The 11,273-nt window shown below is 38.6% G+C and overlaps 1 protein-coding gene across 4 annotated transcripts in view; it reads left to right on the plus strand.

The window, feature by feature from the left end:
• Positions 1–2,226: 2,226 nt before the first annotated feature.
• NFIB (nuclear factor I B) overlaps positions 2,227–11,273 on the plus strand; it is a 268,605-nt gene continuing 259,558 nt past the window's right edge. For all 4 annotated transcript variants that reach the window (XM_027863115.1, XM_027863116.1, XM_027863117.1 and 1 more), the window contains exons 1-2: positions 2,227–2,551; positions 8,651–9,182. In XM_027863115.1, coding sequence (XP_027718916.1) covers positions 2,522–2,551; positions 8,651–9,182 — 562 coding nt within the window. In that variant the 5' untranslated portion in view covers positions 2,227–2,521. The remainder of the gene's footprint in view (positions 2,552–8,650; positions 9,183–11,273) is intronic.

Raw genomic sequence — 11,273 nt, forward strand, 5'->3', positions numbered from 1 at the left:
AGGAGGAGGAGGAGGAGGAGGAGGAGGCGGTGGCTCCGGGGCCCCGTCCTACGGCTTTGAGCGAGCAAGGCCACGTGCAAGGGGCACCCCGGGGGAGGGCGGCAAATCGCGGAGAACCGCTGCAGGCAGCTTCTCCTCCGTTACCCTGAGGCATTAGTCCGGGCCGAGGGAGACCCCAGTGAACCCTCATCTCAGTGAAAACCCTCCTCCTAGCCTCCTTCACTCCCGGACTCTTAAAGGTGCAAGTTTATGATAAAATGCAGAGGAAGAGAAAAGGCGAGGAAGGGGCTTAAGTATAGACACCAGGATGTGCCGTTTTCTATACTCAATCCCTCAGTTATTTTGAATCAAAGTTCCCCTATTTGTCCACCAGCAATGCAACCCACCCACAGACTGTGAGATAGAACGCATGATTTGGAGTCTAGAAGCCAGGGTTCAAATCCCGCCTCAAGCGCTATCCTCCTAGTGCCTCAGTTTCTGAATCAGTAAGAAGGGGAGATTGGCTGACAGGGCCTCTCAGGTCCCTTTTAACTAAATGTATGATCGCTCCAGGCACATCCTCTCCACTCTCCTTTCTGTTCTCCTGGTCTCTACTGTCATGTCTTCCCCTTTCAGTCTATCAGCCTAATCTCGAGACTGCTCCCCCAACCCAAAGGTGCCAGAGTCAGTTACCCTGCTCCGTGTGTGTGTTTGTGTGTGTGTCTGTGTGTGAATTTTCCATTTCTTCTCTCTGGGGCTGTCTGCCCCAGACTTAACTGCCTCTCTCTCATTTCCTCGCTACCGCACAAATCAGCGTAGTGAAACCAAAATACCCCTTCCAGGGCGTGTGTGTCTCTGTGTATGTATGTGTGCTTGCGCGCGCGGCGATGTGGGAGAAGTGGAGATGGAGCAGAGGGTGTAAGGTTTGGCAAAGAGGAAGAAAGCTGTTTGTAAAAAGTCGTGGTATGGGGGGGAGGAGAGAGAAGGAGGGGGAGGGGAAGAGAAGAAGAGAAAGGGAGAGGGAGAGAGAGAGGAAGAGAGAGAGAAAGGAAGAAAGAGGGAGAGAAGAGGAGAGAGAGCGAAGGAGAGGGAAAGAGAGAGACAGAGACAGAGAGAGAGACAGAGACAGAGAGACAGAGAGAGACAGAGAGAGAGACAGAGAGAGAGAGAGGAGAGGGGTGGGGGCGGGGGTGTGTGGAGAGGCTGGTGCAAAAGGAATGTGCGTTTGCAGGAGGAGGAGGAGTAAAGCAATGATTGTGTAATTAAATAATAAAACAATCCTTAAGTCTGATTTGGAGAGAGCTGGAGCGGGGTCCAGAGGGTGTAGCCGGTGAATTTTTCAACTTCCAAGTTTTGCACCAAAAGTGTGGGGGGTGGGGGAGCCCAGAGCAGAAAACGGAGTTGGAAGAGAGGAGAAGGATTTATCGTTTGGATTTTTCAAGAGATCATTTTTGTTACAGTGGGCGTTGGGAAGCAAGCAGCCTCTTAGCATTGCCCCATAAGACACGAAGAGGAGAGAGTCTTGGAGTCCGGGGAGGCTGAAGAGGCGGCTGGGGCTGCGGCAGCTGAGGCGGTGGCGGCGGCGACGGCGGCAGCAGAGGCGGCTAGGACTGGAGTTGGGGCTGGGGCTAGGGCTGCGGCTGCGGCTGCTGCTGCGGCTGCTGCTGTGCGTGTGAAGAACAGACGGGAGATTGCGTGGTGCGAAGCATTTTCCGCCCTTGGGATACACGCACACACTTGCCCCCCTCCCCCTACCTCATACATTCGGTCTCCCTCTTTCCCTCCTCATCTCTAGCCCCTTTGCGCGCGCGCTCTATCCCACACACGCGCACACACCCTCGCAAACACACTCACATACACACACATACATACACACACTTACACTCACGACCTTCTGCTAGCAAAGTTTCGCCTCTGATCACTCCAGGATCTTCCTGCATTGCTCCGGACTATAACCTTGAACTTTCTCAGCCTGGTGAAACGTCCCTCTCCCCACTCGTCTTTCTCCTTTTCTTAAACGCAGCTCACCACAAGCAACAAGCAAACAAAAACAAACCGATTTTATCCCTCGAGGGTCCCCAACAAAGACAGCAAAAACAAACAAAAAAGCAAAAAAAAAAAAAAAAAAAAAAAAGCAAGCAAGCCCCCAATCCCGGCCGAGACCCAGCTTGCAGCAGCAAGTACTACAGCAGCAGTGGCGGCGGCGGTGGCGGCGGCAGTGGCGGCGGCGGCGGCGGCGGCGGCAGCAGCAGCGGCAGCAGCAGCAACCACCAACACTGCTACTGCGCAGCGACAGCCAGAGGGTTAAAAGTGTAGATTGGATTTCACCCCGGGAAATCTAGCTCAAGAAGTGAACTTGAATCTTTGGCTATTTAAGGAGGACTGGGTTTGTTGTTAAGTTGTGGTGATCCAGGGCAGAGCCCGATCCTGATTGATCTCATCTTGAGTCTCAGATATCTGACTGTAAAATGAATAGATGAAGTTATTGCTTCTGGAGGCTTTTCTTGGGGGATCTCCGGAAAGTGCGTTTTAAGGCGAAGTCATGATGTATTCGCCCATCTGTCTCACTCAGGTATAGATATACAAACGGTTTTGTTTTGTTTTGTATTGTGAACAACTAGCGGAATTTAACTGAATGAACCAAAAAAAAAAAAAAAGGTGAAAAGTTTAAAAAGTCATTTTTTGGTTTGGGTGGGAAAGGGGGAGGCCAGTTTTTCTAGGGTCCAAGTGCATCCTGGAGGTTAATCCCCGTAGGGAAACAGGGTTATAAAAGAATTGAGATCCTTTAAGGGAGGAATTCCTAACCCCAAAGTAAGGGAAATGTGCACTTGCTCCTTGAAAGTGAAGGAAAGGCCACTTCTGCACAAATGTTGTCGAATTAGGGTCTAAAACGTCAAATGGAGAAGGTGGTAAGGGGAATGGGGAGAATTGAAGGGAGAAAGTTTTAATTACCCAAGAAAGAACAGGGCTTGAAATGCAACGACTAGAATTAATTTACTCTCTTTTAACCTGTACTGTTCGTTTTGGTCTCTAAATAATACAGGGAGTTTAGGGGACATGGTTATTCTGTGTTCCTTAAACTAACGTTGACTAATGTAATGTAAGATTTTTATTTAATCTGCTGCCGATAATGGAAGAGAAATTGACTATTTTCTTGCCTACTTTTGGAATCGGAAAGCCTTGACTACACGTTGTACAAAAAGAAAATATTTTAAGTACCTTAGTCATTAAAGATACCTTTAATTCGAACCCATGTGGTTGGCACTGATGGTTGTTTTGGGCCATAATAGCTACATTTATTTCAATAAGCTTTTTCATTTTGTAAATTTTGCGGGTGTATCATGTATGCCTAAAGTAGTTTAGAAAAATGTAAGTAAGCTAGTTCTTGTTTGAAAATATAAATATATACCATATACGAATATCTTTCAATTTGGGTTTAACATCTTTTTGACAATATCACAAAATAAAATACATATTTTATTTTTTTCCAATTCTAGAATTTAAAACCAAGGTCATATGAAAAGTGACCCCACTGGAGTTGCTTTTAAATACCTGCAGGGCATTTGTCATTATTTCATTAAGAAGTAAATACTAATCCCATAGTCATCAATCACATTTTAATCAGTACTTTATAACTCTAAAGCTGTGGGACAGTTTGCAGGAGTTTTAATGTTGGCCCTTTTAGAACATTTCATAAACTGTTAACTGTTAACCACTTGCTTTCATATTGGCATACAAACCAAATAGCTAAAGAAGTGAGCAAGTCTTTGGGTGTGTTAAATTAAAAAATCTAATATTATTATGATGCGTTTGTGTAATGGACAAATGATTAAGATTTCAATTGTTTGACAATTAGAAGCCATTGTGATTCAAAAGGATTGAGGCATTCATAAATTGTGAATGAAGATGAAAACAATGATAAGGCTTATTCAGTGATTGGATACAGTCCTGTAGCTTTTTGGCTGACACATTTTTTATTGTTTATATTTTGTTTGGCATCTGAGTATGATTGACTTAGATATGGATATTTTCAGCAAGTAAACGTGTCTTTATTTTAACAAAACTGGAAAAGATAGTTGCTGAGCTATTTGTATTTTGAAAGTTATAGATAGGTTCTCCTCTTAAGTATCACAATGAAGTTCAAAGAGATACACCTTATGTGTGTGAATTACCTTTGTTATAATCCATCATTAGTATTTTTTTATACAAATATATCCTTTCTGGGGGTAAAATATTAACATTCCTTAGTACTTAAACACATGTATGGTTATCTGACATGTTGCAAGTAATACAAAATGAAATGCATTTTGTATTTGCACCCTATGCATGCTTAAGAAATGCTACATCATTCATCTTCACCTGCAAAGTGTTGGATAATGGTCCACATTCCATATATTGCTTATATTCATAACAGTTGCTTTTCAGAAATTGTTACCAGGGGTTAGATTTCAAGATTCTCTGCAAAGGTTTAGCAAAAGAATATTAGTTTAAACTTAACCTCAATTTCTACAGAGGAAAAATTGTATAGCAATTTCTCGGCATAAAATATGTTCGAACATATAAATATGTATATTTCTGCCTCTGTAGTATGCCTTTTCGATGGCTTTTTTTTTACTTTTTAGAATAGTATCTTCCATATTGCCTTAATAAATCTATTTTTAGGATTTAAGGCTTATGTGATGAGAAACTATTTTGGAGCTCATGCTTAATAGAAGACTTAAATGTTAGGTTGTGGCGAACACTAAAAATGTTACAAAAGTTAGACTAAGTAACTGTTTTGGTTTTATATCACTGTCTGTTTCATGTTGATAGTGGTGCTGAATGTTCATATAAAAAGATTTTCTAAGATTTATAAATACAAATTAGAGTGGATCACCTGATTGTTCAGAACTTTTAAAAAAGTGTCAGCTTATTCAATAGTAGTAGGGTACCTGTTTTTTAGAATCCATCTTAATTCTAAAGGCACCATTGTTAAAAGCTGATATTCAGTAGTTTGGTATGCTGCTTTATTGGTACTTCATACATGCCGAGAATATAAAACAGACTTGTAAGAAAAAATACAAATGATTTAATGTTTGCTTGTTCTTATCATAAATAATACAAAACCTCAATAATGCACTGTTTTGTAGGAATAATAGGATCCAATTATTATTTTTCTTCATGTGCTTTCAGGTTTTCCTGATACACTTTTTTAATATTTTTTTTTAAACATAGCCGATCCTTCAGAATTGTCCACCCCCCCCCAAATGTTCAAATTTTCTTTTTCCTTTCTAGAAACCATTGTTTTCTTGAAGGCAAGAAAACTGATTTAAGAAAATGCAGAATGTTTTATTTTGAGTTTATAACATGTGGTCTGCTTCTTTACTAAGTCTTTTAATTTGATAATGCATTTGGGGTTTAGAAAAAATGGAAATGGGAAAGATCAAAGTGTTTTTTTTAAAACCAAAACTGAGAAAAGGTGGCCTACTAACTTGGATTATAAGAGTTAAAAGTTTAAATACTTAATTTCTCAAATTCTTCGCTTATTTCAAAGTAACTCCCATTTTTGTTTAAAATGAGAATGCATTTTGTACACCTGATCCATCTAATGGGATATTTGAAAGTCTGTACTTTAATAAATCACTTGTGTATGTGTGAAGACAGCTACTTATGATCCACATTCATGTCACATAAAATCATTAAAAAATATATTGCCTCTGACAATGTTACAAACCAATCAAATGGAGTAAATGGCATTTTAGTCATGTTAGTGGAGAAAGGTATATAAGTAATAGCAAGTCTCCATTTAGAATCATTTATGCCTCTTGTCAGGCAGTGCTTCATTTGAAAGGAATCCAGATAGACAATGAAGCTCTAAAAGATACTTAATAATACCTCTCTGAAGGCTAAGAAAGTTTGCTACCTCTGTGCTTAATTTTTTTTTTCCAGTGTATGCTTTACAATCGTTTTTGGCAGTGTCATTTTAAACATTTTCAGAATTATTTTTAAAAGTTTGTGTTTTATGTATATTTGTAAAGTAACATTCAGGAAACAGATGAATCTAAAATTTGAATCCTCTATATTTGAAGAAGCATATTAATTTTTAACATTCATGAAAAGATTAACAGTATTATTCATGCTTCAATATTTACACTGAAGTAAGTTTAGTCAAAACTGACTGTTATCTCTGTATAGGAAAGTGAAATGTCGCTGAACATACCACTTAAGAACACAAGTATTTCTGCAGTGCTTAATACCTGTTAAAATAACACTGCGTACTTTTAAGTGTGACAATAGTGCTATGTGGAAGAGGAAGTTTTCCCCCTAAACTCTAAAATTTCCCAAGTTAAAGCAAATCAGAGATGATTTATCAATCATATCAATAAAGCATATGCAAAGGTGAGATTTGTAAGGAGTAAGCTGTAAAGGAACACGGAAGTCCAAGTTTCCTTTAGAACGCTTTCACTTAGCATATTTTTCTTAGGGGAATAAGAAAACTTTCTATAGTTACAGTAAAAGCTAAAAGCATGGCATCAGAAAGTGTATGGAGATAGGGAGGTCTTATCATGGGTTGTGGTTGCTCAGAGCAGGGCTGCCTTCCCACACAAAGAACAGATTGTGGTTAACTCTTTCCATGTCCTAGTTTTATGTGCTTGCATAGTAACTGAATTGTTCAAATCTCTGCTGGAAACTCCTGATCAGTTTAATGATTTCCTCTGTGGTACTTCATGATGCTTCATGCTGTAATGTAATCATCTGCATCCTGTATTCTAAAATTTTGATCCCATTTTTCTTCTGTTGTAGCAGTGTTTTAAGGCAATACATGAAATATTTGATGTCTGTTAATGATAGTGTGTGTGTGTGTCTGTTGTATATGTGTTGTATTTGAGGAGTTCATACTAAAAAAAAAAGTCTCAAGCTTTTTCAGCATCTAAATAGGCTAAACTAGTATTTAACCAAACTTTTGTAATGGATACTATTAATAAATCTTGTTTAAAGCTTGGTTGATTAGTTAATATGGAATTTTTAGGACACTTTCTTTGTCATAAAGTCATTGGCTATACTTCCAGCATTTTTACCTAATGGAATTAATCAGTCTGCTGATTAAACATAATTTATTCCACATTTGTCAGGGTAGCTAACATTAATCCATAAGCTGTAACTTGGGATATAGTCACTCAGAGAAAGTCAGTTTGTGGTTTGGATTGACAGTACAATCAATTTGACCAAGAATTGTTGAGAATATCTTAAAAGTAAAACAGTCCTGGTCTGCCACCAGCTCAAGATGGAGATATATGATCCTATTTGTTGTAAATTTTGAATTTTTACATCTATATTTACAGTTGGGGTTTATAGGCTGGGAAGAGCTTTCCCAAAAGAGGTATACATGAATCAGCCCAAAGCAGAAAGTAATGAAAAACTGAATAGTTTTCTATTCCTGCAACTATTTTCCCCTCACCCCCAGTCTTCGATGAAGGTAGGAACAACATATAAATCTATAGGCAATCCAATGAATTGTAAGCGATAGGCAGCTACACTGTATCTACATGTGCATGCACACATGCACATGTTTAAATATGGCAAAGGAACTGCAGATATTCTACAAAAGCAGTATTTGACCAGTGGTGCACTCCTAATGTCACTCTGTCACGGTGTGCAGAAACACAAAGAATGTTAAGTTTGTGCCAAGTTGCCATTTTTCATTGTTCACCTCAGATTGATTTTTAAGGGGTTTAGAATAATTGCCACACTCATGTGATCAGTTAACCAATTAACTGACTCTGTGGGGCTTCATATCCTAAAGAGGAAGCTGCCAGAGAATCATTAATGTAATTTTAGTTTTCAACTTTGTAAACTTTTATTTCATAAAGTTGGTGGAGGAGGTGGGGGAGGATGTGAGGAGAGGGAGAACATGCAGTGCTTAAAATATGGAAACCTTTGGTTTGGGGCTTCTCTAATCCATGCTTTATCTTTTACCTACTTTCCCTTACTGTATTACCGGTTTCTGTAGTTACCACTACTGGAATGGGACTGTTTCAGTGTTGGAATGTTGGACGTTTGATAAGAAAATGGATCAAGTTTGATGGCGCATGCTCTCTGTGCCACCAGCAGTCTCTTGCTGAGAGCATGCTCCAAAAGCGGGAACTGTGTGGCATTACACTGAGCATGTATATGCTTTGTGTTTCTGTGCCACAGAGAAGAGAAATGAACTGTGGCATCATCGCTCCTGCCTTCTGAACAGCTCTCCTCAGATTTTCCAAAATCTTAGTGTGTCCTTTGTACAATGGTACTGCCTAGCATTAGTTGATCAGTCAAACATTTAAATATTAAATAGGATCAAAGCACTTTGGTCAAGCTTTTTTGAAGAATATATTCTGTATGGCATGGGTGGGGGTGGGGATGAGAGCAGGGGTACAAAATAAAACCTTCATTTGTTTAAAAAAATTATCCTCAAACTGTGGGGTGGGGGTAGGGAAGAGGTAACTGTCACAGTACTTTTCTTTACCTTCTGTCTTATCATTTCAATAATTTTAAGTAATAAAAGGAAATAATACAGATCTTTACACCTAAACCTACCTTTCTAATGCTTTGTGTATTTAACTGGTAGGGAATTTGCACTTTTTTTTCTGAGCTTTTAAGATCAAACTGACTTTACTCTTCTTCTCTTCTGTCCCCTTCCCTTCTTCCACAGGATGAATTTCACCCATTCATCGAGGCACTTCTTCCACATGTCCGTGCAATCGCCTATACGTGGTTCAACCTGCAGGCTCGAAAACGCAAGTACTTTAAAAAACACGAGAAGCGAATGTCAAAGGATGAGGAAAGAGCAGTCAAAGATGAGCTTCTTAGTGAAAAGCCTGAAATCAAACAGAAGTGGGCATCTAGGCTCCTCGCCAAGCTGCGCAAAGACATCCGCCAAGAGTACCGGGAGGATTTCGTGCTCACCGTGACTGGGAAGAAGCACCCATGCTGTGTATTATCCAATCCCGACCAGAAGGGTAAGATTAGGAGAATCGACTGCCTGCGACAGGCTGACAAAGTCTGGCGTCTGGATCTAGTCATGGTGATCCTGTTCAAAGGCATCCCTTTGGAAAGTACGGATGGAGAACGGCTCATGAAATCCCCACATTGCACAAATCCAGCACTTTGCGTCCAGCCACATCATATAACAGTATCAGTTAAAGAGCTTGATTTGTTTTTGGCATACTACGTGCAGGAGCAAGGTAGGAGCAGACTGTTGTTTCTTATATTAGTATGTCAAACACTGACAGGACAGTGTAATGGAAGCATGACTTCCAAACATTCTTCTGTAGTGCCGTATTCTCTTTCTTTCCCCATATACACACACAACACTTGGGTTGGACTCAAAAATCTCTAAGGTCTCTTCCAACTCTGAATGTGTGTGTATGTATGTGAAAACACACATATATAAACATATATATGCATATCAGATATATACTTATATATATAAATGCATGTATATGTATGTGTATGTGTATAGACTACTGGTGATGTGTACATACAGATATGTTCCACCATGTACAAGACATTTCATTAGAGAGTAGCTGTAACACATATACAGTGATGTGAATAGTTGAACCCTAGGAAAGAAGTATATTGTTGAGTATCTTCGAAAAAGTAAATTTACTCAGAATCACAACAAAGTTTAATAATATTACCCGTCTCATTTGATTTTTTTCTTTCATATATTTCTGTAATAGATTTTTTCAGTCCTAGTAATATGTGCATTTATGCGGGCATAGTCATATCTATACATGTTAAAAAATCTTTACACCCTTCCCAGACTGGAATAAAATAACTAAAATATGTTCTCTTAGGCATACCTATTTTAGCTCTGAGAAACAAAATTAAATTCTCACCATTACAGAATGCTTAAGAGCTCTAGTAACAAAAGACAGATCTTATATAGACCAATAGCTTTGTAACACTAAATGTTTCTACCAACACCTTTTTGATTGTGTAGCCAACCACTCAGTGTTGGCTAAATGGAATACCACTCTAGTTTCTTTTTTTTTAATAAGCCGTGCTATAATAATTTACCATAGTGATGGAGGAACATTTACTTTTTAAAAGTATGTTCAAAGTTCACGAAGTGTAAATTCATTGAGTCTTTTTGAAGAATATGGGGATGGCCTTCTGGTATAGTTAAAAAAAAACCTCAAAACAAACGGAAAGCACATTGCATAGACGAGTTTAAAAGAAATCTTGAAAAAGAATGGAGACAAATATATACAATATATCTATTCTTTAAAATAGTAGGAACTAATGGTGATATACGTGTTCCTGAATAATTCACAAACAGGTGTGTATCACTTGGTATTTTTTTTGAGTTTGCAAATTACGTGTTCTTCATTTATGGTTTCTAATTTTCCTCGTACTGTACTATCTTCAAATAGGCAAGAGTGTTTCTTCTGCTCCTATTGTATGTATCAGGACCTTGGAAGTCATCACATCAGTAATCAATCCATGTTAGAATAGCATTTCCTTTTTAGCAGCATGCCCAAAGTGAACTAAAGTCGGATCTGCCACAGATGGTGGACCATTTCATAAGTTGGCCTGGTATTAGGCAAAAAATGGCCTGCAGATAGCCAGATGACATACTGCTATCTGATGCTCCTACATAATTATGAGATTTGAATGATAAATTATTATGAATTTTTTCACATCTAAAATATCAACATTATTCATTTGGCTTTCTAGGAACACGGTAAAGTTACCTGGTCTTTATATTTCCTCACAAGTTTTTCTTGATATATTTTTAAAAGTTACAATGAAAAAAATCACATTTAATTTCTGATCTTATCTTAAGCAATAGTAATGGAGATGAAGCTGTGGAATTTGTTGTGTCTTGTCTAAATATATAAAAAATTGTAACACCAAATCTCTCTTTTTTCCCTTTTCTCCCCACCCACTGATCATCATTTATAGCATTTTATTGTTTTGCAGTGACTTAAATATGGCAAAAGATGCTTTTGGTAAAAACATGGAGCAAAAATGGAACCATTTGCACACTCTAGGTTCACAAATAAAAGTATTAAAGTATATAACATAGATTTTCATTAAGTTATACCAAACAATGGATTGAATATTAGTTGGATTAACTGAAAAGTGCATTTTAACATACCTTCCTGGAAGTCAATATTGCAAGTAAAGTTTTAAACCAGGTCAAGTGACTCTATAGTGCAGACAGAAGGTTTGCATACACCTAAGTAGTACTCACATTTTCAGTTGCTTGAAGGCTATTACTTGAAGTAAGTATGTGTGTGTGTGTGTGTGTGTGTGTGTGTGTGTGT

Source organism: Vombatus ursinus, unplaced genomic scaffold (assembly GCF_900497805.2).
Source record: "Vombatus ursinus unplaced genomic scaffold, bare-nosed wombat genome assembly UNPS02014770.1, whole genome shotgun sequence".
NCBI classification, from domain to species: Eukaryota; Metazoa; Chordata; class Mammalia; order Diprotodontia; family Vombatidae; genus Vombatus; species Vombatus ursinus.